Raw genomic sequence first — 17,679 nt, forward strand, 5'->3', positions numbered from 1 at the left:
TAAAGATAAATGCATATACCAGTTTTTCTGCATCCTGCTTAGACATAAGTCCTTTAATCCTTGATATATTCTAAAGGAGATAGTAGGCAGACTTTGTAATTGTCTTAATGTGGCTGCTGTAATTAAGGTCTGAGTCTAAGATTACACCAAGGTTTCTGGCTTGGTTTGAACATTTCATCGTTGCAGATTGGAGCTGAGCAGTAACCTTTAACCTTTCTTCCTTGGCTCCAAAAACAATCATTTCATTTTTTTCTTTGTTTAACTGAAGAAAGTTCTGGCTCGTCCAGTCATAATAAACATACAGGGTATTATTTTGGCCCTGAATACTGTAACATCTACTAGGTCACATACTTTTTCTGATTCCTACTTTTAATTCAAGTATGCAAGTATAACCAAAGAGTGTTTTAGTACTAAGACTTACTTTAAATTAAATATTGGAGTACTTCCTTCACAAGTGGTCGAAACAGTTCTTTAATATGACCACTGGCTCATTTTAGACTTCAAAATGAAGCAACCCTCAGGCAATCTCAGTGTTCAAAGTTGTAGTTTCATAAAGCATTGACATTAGCTGACAAGTTCCTATAACAAACAGGAAGTAGGTCATCCTTTTTAAAGGAACCTTCTACTCATTTTAATCCAAGCCTCTGGCCCTTTTCACGTTTTATTTATTCTTTCCCCTTCCATCCCTCTCCCTCTCCCTCTCCATCTACTGCCTTTGAATTTCATTTCAGATCTGAAGTGTAGTAGCACCCTCTGTTGGCTATTCTGTGTCAGTACACAGCTGCAGGGCACACTGACTTAAAAGATTGACTACTATCCTACTCTGCATGCCAACAGGAGCTGCAGTGCATTTCAATGTGCTGCCAACATTCCCATTGCATTATAAAACATCTAAAGCTAACCTCAAAGAACTATGTACATAATATATGTACCTTGTAGCTCTAAAGTCACCCATACAAAAATTCAGCCATCAGCAGTATCTCTACAGCTCTCAGTTGCATAAAGACAGAGGAAATAGGATGTACTGGTGTTTTAATGTGAGTGAAAGTGTTTGTGTGTGGTATTGGACACTTGCTGACAATATAGCGTGATTACAAAGAGTTAAAGATAGTGAGTCAGGATGTAGATGTAGGGTTATACAATGGTTTGTAATAATGTAAGACAGTATGAATGTTTGCTTTTAAATCACCTGTGAGCCCCTATTTGATCAATAAGACATTTGTCTGTACATTAATATATTTCTGGTTTCATTTCTTAGCAAATTAGACCAATATTGAAAAGAATAGTTGTGTATTTGAAATCATCGAGGGGTTAATTTAAGTTCACACATCAGGCGACAAGGGACAGGGGTAAATAAATGGACAGTAAGAGGATAAAAGCAGGACAATCTATCCCTCCCTCTTTCTGTGTTTATGGGAGAACAGAGAAATGTGAGCTTTCTATTAGAGGCAGAGGGTGGGGAGAGAGAGAGGGAGGGAGAGAGAGAGAGAGGGAGAGTTAGAAGGAGGTGGACGAACACACGATATGGTGAGCCGAGAGGAGAGGAGGAAAGTGAGAAGGGGAGGAGAAGGGAGTACAGGAAACAGAGAGGAGCAGAGGAGAGGGGCGGCTAGATAAACCAGGGCAGAAAGCATCATGATAGGATTTAGGTGTGTCCTTTGCTTGTAGAGTTTTCATTCATACAACAGGCAGAGAATATAGAGCACACACTCAGCTCACGCACATCCACGTGCATTTACAAACATACATTTCTAGCTTTGGGAAGGGACCAAACCCCTCCCCTGTGACTCCAGGGGAAGAGAGGAGGCGGCAGATTTTACAGCTTCACACACACACACACACACATACACACACACTTTCTTTCTTTTTGTGTCCTCACACACACACACCCTGAAGAAAAGCATGTGTTTCAGAGTGGACTAGCGACAGAAGGATGCATCATGAAGGTGAGCTCCACTACTATAAATTTGTTTGTTTTCGTGTGTGTGTGTGTGTGTGTGTGTGTATGTGAAGCATGGTCAAGAATGGGAATCATTTTGCCATCTATCAGTCTATCTATCTACCTTGTGCTCTTGATCCGTGTTCTACAGATCAGACAGTGATAGTGTTTCTCTCAGGAAGTGTCAGATGTTCTGACTGTAAGTGTTTCTTACACAAGTCCCTATTAAACAGTGCGTGCTTGTTCAGAGAGGAAGCGTTGTACATAGTGTTTCAAGGACAGTTGTACTTCTGTTCTTGCATATTGTATCTAGTTTCTGAAATCAAAGAGCTCATTTTGTTGTCTCGACTTTTATCACTATAACACTGATGTTTGCGTGAAGAGAAGTAGATCAGAAATGTGCGTAGCTCATGCATCTGTTCAGTATGGTTCATACTTGGGTGAATTTTAAAGAAGGCACTGAGTATTTGAGTATAGTTCACTTAGTTTGCAGTAATTGCTGCACATGTGATGAAGATGCCCACAGAGTTAACAAACATAGAAGCAACACCATCTTAGTGCAGCATCATGGCATCATGAAGTGCATGTTTAATGCTCTGCAGAGCCAGCAAGGCTTTTAAGATCACATATGACCTTTTTTGAGGACTGCGTTACACTGAAATGGGAAGACAGAGATTACACAATGAAATCATCCTTTAACTAGTTTATAAGTATACATGCTGGAGGCTACGTATTGATGATTGATCTGATTTGATTATTGTGTCATGCATACACAATATGCCAAGCAAAAAAAGGACTACAAGACATAAATATTTAATTCAATTCAATTCAAAACCTTTATTTATTCTCGAAAAGACATTGAGGTTTCCCTCATTTCCAATGTCGTCGAGATCACAGGCACATTAGAAACAGCAAACACACACAATCATTCACAAAATAATATATTAATTAAAACAGATACAATTTGAGACAGTGGTCTGAGATCAAAGTCTTAAATTCTACAAAAGAGGGAATGGATGTCAGCTTTAAAGTCTGTTGGAGGGTATTCCATGATTTGGGGGCATCAATGGAAAATGTTGATCGACCCAGTTCAGTGTTAACTCAAGGGACTTTCAAAATGAGCCAATCTCTTCTCACGTCACCTGTGCTTGGCAGGCATTTTCAAGTAGCTATTTTGCTGTCTGTTTTCTGTACATCTGAAGCTCTGTTGGCGCATATAATCTGTTATTGCATGCACATAATTAATGTATAACCTATTAGTGTACATGTACCATATCTACCAATAATTGACTTTTTAGCCTTTTTTTTCCAATATCGATGTTATGTAAACAATATCATGCATCCATATTAAGAAATCTCCTATCTTGTGGAAGAAAATGATTGAGGCATGTTTTAGAAAATACATTATTAATCATACAAAAGTATCCAAACACCTTTTGATTAATAATAACACACTTCCCAGAACAGTGAAATGTCACAACACAAATCTAACGAAGGAACGCTGGAGGAGGACAACCAGACTGAGATCATCATGTTTTATGCATCGTGAACTGACCAGACCACATTCACTGTTTCAGAGTGACTCACTGATGAGTGCACAACACAGGGCCGTCTGTAATCATAGGTTACTGTGTGCCACAACATGAACTCCAACATTTATAAACCATGCTACGATCCATCCTCCTGAATATTACTTTTTTATCTCTCTCTGTCTCAGACCCTGATTTTTCCTCTCTGTCCCAGTCATTCTCCATCTCCTGGTACCATCACTCTTTCTCCCTGGCCATGTCTGATACTCAGACTCAGACTGTTTATATGGTGGGTAGACAAGGAGGGGTTTAGTGATGGGAAGGGAGAGAGATCAAAAGAGACAGGCTAGGAAAAGAGAGAGACAGAAAAGGTTGGGTGGCAGAGTATAAAGCGAGTCTTTCATAATTCTGCTCACAGCAGCATCAATATGCCAAGTACACAGACACACGGTCCTGCATCAGTGCACAGACACACATACAAGCATGCAAACACACACGAACAAACAGACACCGAAGTCATCAGACCATATAGTGCAAAGAACCAGCAGACACTACAGTGCCAAAAAACACCTGAAATGGTGTCCATGGCAACCAAACTACTGGCTCCTGCATGATAATCAAAGACAGTGGGACAGATCCAGAGTCAGGGCATTCACCCTGTGACATGTTTCCTGAAATGGGTCATCTTGGCTTGTTTTCATTGAAGGTTTGAGTTCAGATCAACTGAAGTTCAGAGTTGAAGCAGCTGGACTCGATCTGTTTGCAGAGACTGATTTTTCTTTCTTTAGCCCGCCATCTCTTGTATTATCTGTTCTCAAGTGGGAAAACAACAAGTGGTCGAGGCAGCAATAAACTGCATTATAAGGACAGACTAATACTTGAACTGTGCTTAAAAACAAACATTTCATTCTTGATGCAGATTGGTCTGTGTGTGGCCACAAAAGTAATTACATGCAGATATAGAATAAACCGTCTTTCCTGTATTATAACTGTAACTCTATTTTAAAGCTTTCCAACACAAGATTTGCAAATTTAGATGCAATTTTTTTGCAATTAAGATGATATAAGGAATTTGAAAACTGTGCAGCTTTTGCAGTGGTAGGTTTTGAGTGCATACCAGAATTGCTGTATTTTTCTTTTAACTTTTTTTATTGAGTTTTCCATAGACTTAATCATGATACATTTTGCTTGCAGCATACATTGCTGGTAAACATATACAAAAAAAAACCTAAAACATAGAACAGCTGCTGCAGTATTTAAGGTTACCATTCCCCTTCCATGCCCCTTCCCACCCCAGCCCTCCCTTCAACCCCACATCCCAGATTTTACATAATATCTAAGTAAGCAAAAGGGGAAATAAGATAATTCATTAGTAAAAACATAAACAACAATAAAAAATAAGTAAACACATACACACAATTTTTTTTTAAAGAAATTGGAATTTGATTTGAAATTGGAAAAGGTTGAACGAACAAAAAAAAAAAGGTGACATCCATTCTTCTACTCTGCTATTGTTCATTTCTATTCAGAGGGACTTGTAAGCTGTCATAATATTCTAAAAAGGGGGTCCAAGTCTTACTAAAATTGTGTAAGGAACCATTTAAGGTATATTTAATTTTTTCAAGTTTAAGAAAATACATGGTGTCTATAATCCATCTGGTGAAGCTGGATGGTGATTGCGCTTTCCAGCAAAGAAATATACGACGCCGGTCTATTAAGGAGGTGAACACTATTATTTCATGAGCCTTTCGTTTAAGTAATGGGATCTCATGGCTATATCCAAATACAGTGCACATGGGGTTTGGAGTGATATCAATTTTAAAAAATCTTGGTATATGCACCAAAAATGCCTGACCAGAATTGCTGTATTTCTGTATTAAGTCTATTATTCTTCCTCTAGTGCAGAGGCAGGTTTTATGAGTGTGTTTATGGGTGGCATATGTTTGCAGTGTGCCTATAGGTACCTGTTATATTTATGATTGTATGATTATATTATACGCTGTACAAAATGCATCATGCAAATGTGGTTAGCATATTTCTATTCATCCCTCTGGACTGAATCTGATAAAGTCTCCCTGGTTCTGTCACTTAAGGACAGCACTCACACTGCTGCCTGTATGCTGAGTGTGCTGGAGACTTTACTGAAATGTGGAGGAATAATTCACATTGCAAGTAAAATCTACAGAAAGAAAAGGCAGAAGAGGATGAAAAAATGAAATTGTACGATACAGTCTCTGCCTGTGGAATGAGGATTTGTGCTGTCGCTCTGAGAGCTGTTTAAAGTTTAATATTGTGTCAAGGTAACATCACAGCAGCTTGATGCAAAACAGCATGATTTATTTGTTCTGCAGCCAGAGGCGAGCAATTGACAAGCTTTGCAAAGGAATAATAGAAAATCCTTGGACTAAATCACTCTCTGATCTACACCTGTACTCACACTGAAATAAGGCTTTTGTGGCATTCATTTTCCGCAGCTCTGTACAACTCAGGCTGATAAATATTTCATCACATGGGCGAATGTCCCTCTACTCTGGAATTTGTAGACACAAAGTACTGTACATGTTGCAAGCTATCAAATCAAACACTGCAAGAAGGAGTTCAAAAGCTGTTTGGCAACACACGGGTATTCTCTGCAAGACTAGAGATTATTGCTAGATTACAGTTTTTTGAAGATCAATGCAAAGTTCTTCAAATATAAACTACTTCTACTGCAGACATTTTGACACAGCAGAAGAAGACAGATGTGTTAGGTTGATACGATTCTAATAAATGGTCATTAGATGTCATCATGAGTATGTTATATATAAGCAGCCCACGCGGAAGTGTAGTTCATCGAGAATCCGCTTGAGGCTGGATGCAGACAGACCGGAAACCGCATAGACACCAATTCAAAAAAGACGATCTTTGCAGCATTAACAAACATGTTTACAGTCTGGTTCAAAAAACGGCTTGGCTCTACTTAGCTAATCTCTCTATCGGCACACACTGTACAGGGGGTTAATTTTTTTCTAACGCAATGGTTCAGAAGCTATTAAGATTACAAGTTTTTGCCCAAATAAGGACATGACTGACTTGACTCCCGGACGGGAACACATATCTGTTGGCTAGGAGGCTCAAACTCCACCTCTTTATGTCACACTCTGCCTGGTTGAGTTCCGCATTTCCAATATGGCTGCCGCCGTCGATTGGCTTCAAAACAGCGCTCAGGAACAGATGGGTGACGTCAAGTATGCTACGTCCATATTTTATACAGTCTATGGTTATATATCAGAGCCCTACTGCACATCTTGTTGGGCTGAGTATTATCTATTAGCAATAGCCATAGCAATAGCAATTTTACTTATAAAGCACATTTCATTACACGTAAGTTCAATGTGCTTTACATGGGGAATTAAAAACATAAAGACATTTTTCCAAATAGAATAAATAAAAATAGAAAAACAATAGATACACCCAACATACATCAGACACAGCAATCAAACAAACAGAAAGTGTTGCTGCACATGCATCCAGTCACAACAGTCATCATATCATTCATACGCTTGAGAAAATAAATATGTTTTCAGTCTTTTTTTAAAAGTGGAGACAGTTGTTATGGGCCTGAGGTCAGCAGGCAGTTTGTTCCAAAAAGATGGACCACAGTAACTAAAGGCCCCTTCACCAGACCTAGATTTCACTCTGGATACATTTAAAAGACTTCCACCTGCTGACCTAAGGATCCTGTTCAGGTTATACACTGTGAGCAAGTCAGAGATGTACTGGGGAGCTGAATCATCTATTAGCATCTATTAGTACGGGTGAAACAGCAGCCCTCCCTAGTAACCATCTAAAATGTTTTCTAAGTAAAGAACAGTCAAGTCTGGTGACATGAGCAATTAACATGATATCTTATGCATTGCAGCTGCTGATGAAGCTCTTGGGAATTGTAGTCATCATAAATGACACATGGGTGTCCTTGCACTTGCAGGTGTTCCAGGAATGTTCAGCTTCACAGTAAGAGATAGTGGTTTATACACAGGATCAAAGCATGATTTAAGAGTATAAACCACTGTTACTTAAAGCCCCAAACTTTAAAACCAGAGGGGCCCGTTTTTTTTATTTTTTATAAGAGTTCTTTGAAGAAACTGAGGTTAAAGCATCTTTCTTTGATGCATCTCATGTCCAAAAACAGAGAAGCTGTGGTCCTGTTGTCTAAAATATTAATCTGGAAGTCACAACCTGTCTGTGTGTGAGAGGTAAATTTAATATGCTAGAGTGAGAGGAAAAAAAACAAAAGAATACTTGGTGGTTTGATGCAGCGTGCCGTACCAGCATTTCCACCCTCCTTTTTCACTGATTGGACACACACTTACACAAACAGTCACACACACACATTTTACCTGGAGCGACCAACTCTGTACAGCAGAGAGACACATTATCTATCATTCGGCGCTAACAAGGGTTTAACCAAGCAAAACAAATGACACCTCTCAGAACATTACAAGATCTTAGCAGAGAACGCACACTCTGATTTATCAGAGCATTAATTATGGATGGACCTTTATTACATCAGGGGAGAGGAGAGGAGAGGAGAGGAGAGGAGAGGAGAGGAGAGGAGAGGAGAGGAGAGGAGAGGAGAGGAGAGGAGAGGAGAGGAGAGGAGAGGAGAGGAGAGGAGAGGAGAGGAGAGGAGAGGAGAGGAGACGAGAGGAGAGGAGAGGAGAGGAGAGGAGAGGAGGGGAGGGGAGGGGAGGGGAGGGGAGGAGAGGAGAGGAGAGGAGAGGAGAGGGGAGGAGAGGATGTAGTCTTCTTTTCATCCCCATGCTTGTTTCTTTTTACCAATTCATGTATTGTTGTAAATTATTTTGATGGTTGTGAGACACAGGTGAAATTTGAATTCAGCAGTACAATTAAACTGTTTTAAGCTGTAGCCTGAGTGATGGATGGTGTTATTGTGAATCCATTGCTCTACATTACTCACAGCAGTAAACCCAGCTCTTCTGTACAAAGAGCCCAGGATGTGTGTGTGTGTGTGGTGGTACTTGATATTCAGTGTCTACTGACTCTTTAGTCATATTCGTGTCCCTGATAATTCAGTGTTCAGCACAACAAAAGTGTGAAGGCTCATCTCGGTCATTTCATGACTCGATCGCTTCACTCTGCATCAATTCTCATTAAGCTCCTGTCACTTTGCATCGAAAAGCTTCGACTAAACACAACATGCAGAGAGAAATGATCTACTTGTAACAAAGATTTTCTGTTGTCTTGATTTTCTATTAACTCTAGCAGTGGTATTGGGTATAGACATGTTATCAAACAGATCAGATCAGATTCTTCCTCTTACAGGAGAATACTGAAAATAAAACTTGACCTTATCTTTGTCTCTGAAGGAGACATTTTACACGACAGTAAAACTGAGCTTCAACTTTTTAATGGCTGCATCTGGATGAAGCTTAGCAGGACTACAGATGAGGTGAACCTTTTATGTCCTAGTTTTATTATTGCAGCAGAAAAGTCCAGTTTACACTCTGTCCTGGTGTAAACTCTGACACTAAACGACTCGACATGCCGGCTCATTACTGTGAGCATCAGCGTACCTGCATTGAAGAAAGAGGACACAGGGGGATGACAGGTTGTCTGGCCAGACACAAGACAATCCATAACACTATATGCTCAAGGAAGAAAATGTTACAAGAACATATTTTTCAGAACAACATGCCTCATTGGTTGTTTATTTCATAGTAACAGATCAGTAAGACACACATAAGAGCCTGCAGGCATGCTAGCAGCTGTGGGGGGGCTGCTCCTCACAGTAGTGCTTTGAGATATTATAAATGTCAGCAGGCTAACATGCTGACATTTATATCACATTTCTCATCACGTAACTCATTTATATCTAATTTTTATCTCATTTATGCCTCATTTAGGTGTAAATGGTTGTGATTTCTAAATTCCATCTCAATCAAAATCAGGGAAGGGATAACCAAAGTTGGATTTATCCTCTTTGCACCCTCTTATGTGGTTGGCCTTATTTGGAAATAATCAACCATCATGGTCATTGCCAAATAGCCATCAACAAGGCGTTTTAAGTTTCTTGTTCCTTTCATGGATACACTTTGACTCACAGTCACACAAATGGTTAATAAAGCTGCCAGAACTACACAGACCCCCAGGCATATCAGCCAAACAGACAACACAGAAATGTTCAATTCATGTTAAGTGACATATGACCCAAGTTCTCCTGGGAGGTTAGAATTTGTATGACAGTGACTTAATTGGTACTGTGTTGTATTTGAACAGACAAGCACCAACATTTAGGGTGAATGGACAAACAGCTGCTGTGCATCATCTGCATCATGAACAGGATACATGGCTCTGAAAAGGTTATGTAGAGGATTTGCTGCTGCGCTTTATACTAGCTGCACTGCAGATAGTGTGCTGAAGCACCTTCTGTAGAACAGTTCATCTCTCTGTCCCCAAGGTGATAACTTTATTCAGCAGTAAAGAACAGCCCTGACTTTGATGCAGGAGAAAATGCAGAGGTGTGGTCCCTCAACAAAAGGGCTTTGCTTTGCTGTGCTGTGCTGGGTATGCTTGTTTTTCATGTTTATCAGTAAATACACCTGGTGAGAGTTTTGTGTCACATAGACATTTTTCTATCATCCTGTTTATGTCCTCTCATTTGAATATAGTCTACAAACATATGTCGACACATGGACGCAGAATCAGAGAGAGACACAATTTATGAAACAGAAATGTTTCTGATCTTAATTTTTAGATCAGCTCTTATCGTCTGATCATGCTTTGAATTAATGCAAAAAAAGTCCATGTGGGTGCGTATTGTCTGTAATTAAATCCCAGAATCCATCAGCTCACATCTGACAAAGCGTAGCATTTGTAGATGTCTTTTAACAGATATGTGTATTTATTTTTATTTTTATTTAACCTTTATTTAACCAGATGAGACCCGTTGATATCAAGACCTCATTTACAAGGGCGACCTGGCCAAGGGGTCAGCAGCACACGTCAAAATAAATAGCACAACTCAACAGCATGGAGCATATGTACAGACAGTACGTAGAAGCAATCAATAATTTGAAAGTGCAACTTATTTGCAAATAAAGTGCAATTTGTGATTACAAAAACAGCAATTAAAAACACAGGCACTGTTCTGTGGTCTGTCTTTCATTTAAGATGGACCCAAAGGTGTCCAGTGAGATAAGATCTGACAAATTCGAATCCTTCTGGAGCGTATTCCAAGCAGTAGGAGCAGCAAAACTGAACGCTCTCTTATCGAACTCTGTCCGAACACGGGGAACACACATTTGTGAAGTGTCGCAGGAGCGCAAGCGTAGTGGCTTTTTGATCTTTGTAGATACACACACAAATACATTGGGACCAAGCCAAGAAGAGATTTATGAATTAGACGTAGCCAATGTGTATGCCTGCGTACACTCAGGGATGGCCAGTCAGCTTTGACGTAAAGTTCACAGTGATGAGTGAGGCGTATGCAACCTGTGACAAACCTCAGAGCACAGTGATACACACTATTTAAAGACAACAAACATTTAGCCGAGGCTCCCAAGTACAACAGATCACCATAATATATAAGAGGCAGGAATGTTGCAGAGACATACATGAAGTGCAGTTTCTAATCCAGTACAAGCCACCCAACCACTCCAACTCCCTTTTCCTTGATTTAAGTTAGTAGTCATGCTGCTCGCAATAATCAGCAAATAAAAAGGAAAGTCTGTCTCAACTTTACAGACTGTAGACAGATGCTCAATGTGACAGCTCAGATTCAGAGCTCCCACTACTGACTGGCTGCAGTAAAGGTAATACAGTTTGCTTGCTCCATGATACCAAATGAGATATGGATCAAACTTTAAAATCAAAACATGAAGAAATGTTTCTGAAACATGGTTTCATTCATAGTTAATTGCTGTCATGCTGATTAATGTGCTGATATTTGTTTTTCTGAGAGGTTTAGCTGTAACTATTTATTGGATGACATAAATAGGGCATAACGTCATGATTGACAGCACTGTCTCCTACTGTGCTATGAGCACCAGATGACACTCGAGTGGGAAAAGTGAGTGAAGATCTAAGAAATGCTGACACAGGAGTCACTGCACTTTCAAGAACTGTGAGTGTCCACAGCAAACCCACACAAGAAGCTGTTACTCTGTAGCTTGTGGGGGCCAGAGGGATCTTTGCCGCCTTATCAGTAAGCTAATTGTGTGTTTTAGTGAGAACAAGGGGCAGGATTACTCAGCTCCCAGTGCCAATCCCTATTGTGCAGGCTCTGGTGCCAAATGTGCAAGATGTCAGGGCCTGTTGGGAGGGTATTTTGATTTAGCCCATTTATCAAAATCTAAATAAACACAACAAGCCTAAAAAACTCTCCACAGGCTATGTTGTTTCAGGCTGCAGCCAACTTGTTTACAGATTGATCAAAACTGTTTCTTGATCTGACATGAAAATTGGCTAGCTCCACACTAGAAGATAAATTGGAAGATTTGGGTTCACTTTTAAGGTCCTACCCTTTTTCTGATGATATGAATCCATCTTTATGTTGGTTTCAACTGAATGAGCAGATTTTTTCAAGAACCAAAGTTATAACATCACCACCCTGAAATCATGTTGCATGAAAGTAACTCAGTGGTCTAAAGGAGTTTTTTGGCTGCAGGAACTTTACCCCGGAACTAGAGACTTTAACCCTGAACTACGTGCGTTTCGACCAGAGGAACCAGGGTCTAAATTTAGTTCAGGGGTAGATAATCTCCCCCCTGAAAAGCCCCTGTTTGGGGGGTACCACTTTTCAAAGGTCCTGGGACTTTCGGTTGAACGTTATGGTGTTTGTGGAGTTTACACGGTTGTTGAAACACAGAGGGAGTTTCTGGGAATGCATACTAGTTTAGTTTGTTATTAAGATTTCAAAATATTATTTAATATATATTTCTTTCTCCATACATCACTGGCCTGATTTGCACAATCTCGGGACTTCAGCCCAGAGGTCAAAACGCAGACAACAATGGGGGCACAGGAACCTTTTAGTTCCGGGGGCTAAAAGACCCCGGAACTCTTGGTTGAAATGCAACTTTAGAGCTCGATTGGATCGTTTATTTGGCATTCTTGCCATTGATGTATGAAATAATGGGTTAATTCTGTAGGTATGTCTGTGGTCAGACTAGTAAGGATTTACAAATCCACTTGTGTTCACCAGGAATGAAACAAGTGGAGACAGGGACCTGAGCCTTTAATGTGAATCAATCCATGACAGTCTGCCCTCCTTCTGTGTCTGTCTTTGTTCTCTGCCTTTGTGGTGATTTAGTGAAGGTCTGTGGCTTGTCAGGGGATCAAGCCCGAGCAGCTCTACTGGCAGAGCTTTAATGAAACAGTTCTGGCTCAAATAGGATGTGTGCACTTTAGTGTGTTAGTGTGTGTGTGTGTCTGAGTGGGTGCTCAGTAAACCATCCTCTTTGTCTATATACACCAGCTGAGCCAGTGTAATTGAACATCCTGCTTATTCCACCAAAAACACACTGAGTCACATTTTCTCTCACACACCCACACACAAACAATTCATGCACAAGCAGTGAAGTGTAGTTGGTTGTGATGTGACCGATGGCAAAAGGATACACTCTTTGTTATGGATATGCAGAGGAGAGTGGTGGCAGGAAATGTGAGCGGATGGTCGGAAGTGTGGAGGAAAACGCAGGGGTCTGCAGAAACATCTGCTTTTCAGTAAGACGAGAACACAGCGATAACCCAAGTACTGTAGTCAACAGAAAATACACATCTCATGTATCGCTACAGCAGCAGGAGTGTGAGTGTGATATCACGTTCGTATTAGCTTTAGTTTGGAGTATCTGTTCTATTTTGAAAGTTTGACTTTGCTAAAGAAGAGGATTGAAATGTGGACTAGGAGGATTGTGTATATGTAGTTTGTGTTTTTGTGTTAATGTGAGTGATGGGAGGAAAGGGCTGGACAGAGTTGACTCAGCAGAATACTGATAAAATTTAGAATGAGCTTAACTTGTCATAGTACCCCTGAGAAATATAATACATTAAGACAGTTGTGAGTAGAATCATCAAACACAAAAACAATGAGAGTGAGATAAAAAACCAAATCAACACCTTTCATATTCACAAAGTCTTTCTCATTATCAAGGTATGTGTTAAGAAAGCAACATTTGTCCCCAGATGTGCAAACTCATGACAATTTTACAACAAAGTCACAGGCTGCAAAAGCCAAACCAAAGTTTAGAGAGACCACAAACTCTACAGACTCTTTTTTAAATAAAATACACACAATCAAGATCCAACCATGTGTCTCTAGATCCACAAATAACAAGAGATGTATTCAAGCACATACTAGTTGTAACATCATTAAAGGTACTGTGAGGAGCTTCCATGTTGTGTTGATTCTGGTGATCTCTTTGGATGAAATCTGTAGGGTTTTTCCAGGATGAAGACTGCATTTCCCATGAGTACCATGAATCACTTTCAAAAGGATCTGGCTCTTGCTAACACGTGCATTTGTTGTGGATGCAAATGCATAGAATACAATTCTTCTTTTTAAAAATACTTTTCTTTGGTCAAAACAAGTTTTTCCAGGATGCAGAGTGATGAGTCCAATTGGTGCCAGGCCTAGTAAAAGAGCCATCTGTAACCGTGAGCATGTTTTGCTAATCTGTGTGCGCTGATTAGCAAACTGCACACAAATTCGTATCCACGAATAACAAATCCATGAGTACAGATTTGTAATCCGTGCGTCAATCCCTAAATCTGTGACTTACAAACCATAAGCAAGAATTTGATTAGCATTCTCGCACACCACTTATGAATATGTTCCCACGGATTTATTTTCCATGCACAGGACTTACGAAACAGTACCTGGATGTATTGATTGCTTGCTTTGTAAAATTATTTAATATAACAAAACAATGGTAAACTTTTAAAATTCTGATGTATTACTATTTGTAAGCTCACAAAGGCTGACCAGACGTAATGTTTTATGGTAAACTGTCACAGCCCTATGTCACTATGTGTGCTCCTGTGTCCGATAAATGTTCTAATAATGGGAATATGCATCCAATTTCACTCCTCCAATCCTCAAAGAGCAGTGAAACATTTACACCACGGAATGAACATTCAATTTTGTTAATAGCCATTTCACACTTTTATCTGGTGAAGTTCTGGTTAAAGCGTTTCCCCCTTAAAACAAAACAACAACATAAAATGTACATCTCAAAACGAGTTTACCATGTATTGATACGAATCTAGCTCTCAGGCTGTCATTTTGCTTTGGTTCACTCTTATAGTGTACCTCTAATACTGTTGTTTGGTTCAGGCTGTCCGCTATTTACAACAACAAACTCTGAAGAGCCAATTGTACAGAGTCTGCCAAATATTAGTTGGTTGAGACCAAAAACAGAGCTAAAAAATGACAATTTGGGTCACAGTCTTCAGGTGATAAGTAACATGATTTCAAAATATGATAATGTGGGGCGCTGGTGGCCTAGCGGTCTAAACGTCCCACGTACAGAGGCTACAGTCCTCGTCGCAGGGGTCGCTGGTTCAATACCTGACCGGTCGACCATCTCCTGCATGTCTTCCCCCCTCTCTACTCCCCACATTTCCTGTCTCTCTTCAACTGTCCTATGTAATAAAGGCAAAAAGCCCCCCAAAAAATATAACTTTATAAAAAATAAACACGATAATGTTTCTTTACTAAATGAAGCAGTGCAATAAGTAGCGGATCAAATCTGTTGTATCCACTGAAAGAGCCCTTAACGTCCTCTCTGTGTTGATTGAACAAGATAATTAGTAGGTTGAAGAAAGCATCAAGGCAGGAAAAAAACTGCACTATTCTTAGAGTTAAGTAATGTTACAAATTGAGAGTATTCAAATAAAGCTGGTTGTTTTCATAATGTAGGGTAGACATGGCTTTGTGCTCCACACCTCTTTACCCTTTAACATACAGAAAAATGTTTCAAATAGAGGGAGTGCTCCTTGGGCCTACTTACATTGAACAGTACATATTTCTAAAGGGACAAGATAAACAAAGGGGATAAACTCCTGACTCATGCATTTCCCAGTTTTATGCTGATGCAGCCAAAAAGAAACAATAAGTCTCTCCATTGTTTTCAAATGTCTCTATCTTGTGTATTTATGTAAATACTAACAGTAAAAGAGCTGAGAAAGACTTTCTTTAGTTCAAAAAATGTATGCTGTGCTGGGTGTGTTATGACACTTAGTGCCCCCTCCTTTAATACTGGACCAAAAGGAAGGCTGACAGGGTTTGACTGCATGGAGCGTTGATTGGATGAGTGAAAAGTGGGCTCAGGTCTCATCATGGTCAGCAGGCCTCTCATGTCATTTTAATGGGACTATAATTGACTTATTGATTTTGAGAGCATGGCTGGAATTGAGGGGCACTGCTGTTTCACAAAGGAGGGAGATGTCAAGACTGAGAGAAAGTACAGTGGCTGAAATATTATTGCAACTGATGTGAAGGAGAGTCTTACATATTCTTGTTGATGCTTAAGTGGTCACAGTTCATACTGAGTCCTTGGTGCAAGAAAGTAAGCTGTGGTTTTGTAACAACCAAGATACAAACACAAGTTGTGAAAAAGAGTAACAGCCTTGGTTGGATTGTGCAAAACTTTAATGGCAAAGTAAAGGTCACTCAGAGGATCTGTTCAGCAGAAGGAGTGTTGAAGCAGATGGAGAACGTGTAAAGATGGAGACATTTAAAGGGCTGGTTTGTGAAAACATGTTTGAAAAAAAAAAAATTTTTTTCATTGAATCCCAGCGGTATTGTGACCATGAAAAGATTACTGCTTTTTCTGAACAAGTTCTGAGATCAATATTTAGAGAGACCGACCTTCACACAAACTCAGTGGCAGCAAATGTTCTTTTGTGCATGTGGTGCTAACAGCATTTTAAAAAGAAATGATTATCCAGACACTTTGGACAGAGGACAGAGGAAATTGTCCCAACATTAAAATAGTGCAACTACTTTCAAAAATTAAACCACTTTGGCTCTGAGGGTAAATAATAAAATTGTAGTGTTAGGGTTTGGAGGTAATCATTTGCTTTTAAAGGGTCAAAGCAGAATGTTTGGGAATCAGTCCTTTTTCAGGTTACCAGACAATCAGAAGGGATGCAAAAAGAAAAAAACACAGAAGATCATTTTTCACTTTTGAGCAAATAAATAGTTAATAATAGGAAACCAATTACAATGCTGACTCTGTGATGTACTGAACCACAGAGGTGATTTAAGCAAAACGCGCAAGTCAAATTGTAATATGTCCACAGTGACAATATAAGCATGTCAGTGTTTTGCAAGATTGTTTCCTTATTACCGCCAAGTGTACTACTATGCGATCATTACCGATTACTACTAGACACAAAGTAAGTCTGATGATTGAACAAGTGTTGCTTTTGCAGGTGTTTAGTCATGAACAATGTAATGCTCAGAGATCACCAAAGAAATTACAAGTCATCCTGAGGGGACCCAAAAAGATAAAGAAACAGTGCAATGTGAGTTATTTAAAGAGTTGTGGAGGTGAAGGAGAGGAGTAGAGATGGAGTTGTGGTGGAGTGATAGGATCTGACTGTGTGGTGGAGTGAGGCAACAGGCTGGACACAATGATCCTGAGGCACAGGGAGACTGTCACAAAGCTGAACTGAACATCTGGCTAAGACTGATGTGTAGAGCTGGGGTTATTATACTGAAGGAGCCTGATTAGTGGATGGGCCCCAGGTGTGTAGGCTGATTGGCAGCAGGAGTGTTATTGAGTACCACACCTTAACACAAACATACATACACACACTGAGAAAGAAATAGGGAAAAAAAACAACATATTCAAGAGAGGGAGACTATTCAGAAATATTCCAGATCGGGCCAAAGAAGTGGACCAATACATAGATAGATAGACTGTCATACTAAGAGGGGTTATATAAAATAGTATTTGGGTAAAAGGAAGAGGGAATTCTTAGAACCCCACTGAGGATATCTGCCTATAGATAGCTAGTATGCTTTTGGATGTTTCACTCACATTTTCTATAATGGTCCTTTTTTGGATAGCACCCTCAAACTTCACCCTTTGACAGTTCCCAGTGATGCCCACTGATACAAATTGCAGTGTCTCCAGTCCACCATGTCCTGTCACGGGCATGTCACAGCTTCAGTGCCAGAGCTGGTGTTTGTCTTCAGAGGTA

General features: G+C 39.9%; 1 protein-coding gene across 1 annotated transcript in view; it reads left to right on the plus strand.

The window, feature by feature from the left end:
- The first annotated feature begins 1,525 nt into the window (after nt 1-1,525).
- LOC117811564 (inactive phospholipase D5-like) overlaps nt 1,526-17,679 on the plus strand; it is a 62,309-nt gene continuing 46,155 nt past the window's right edge. The window contains exon 1 of the mRNA XM_034681914.1: nt 1,526-1,946. Within this exon, the coding sequence (XP_034537805.1) occupies nt 1,941-1,946 (6 nt within the window). The 5' untranslated portion in view covers nt 1,526-1,940. The remainder of the gene's footprint in view (nt 1,947-17,679) is intronic.

This window comes from Notolabrus celidotus, chromosome 4 (genome assembly GCF_009762535.1).
Source record: "Notolabrus celidotus isolate fNotCel1 chromosome 4, fNotCel1.pri, whole genome shotgun sequence".
NCBI classification, from domain to species: domain Eukaryota; kingdom Metazoa; phylum Chordata; class Actinopteri; order Labriformes; family Labridae; genus Notolabrus; species Notolabrus celidotus.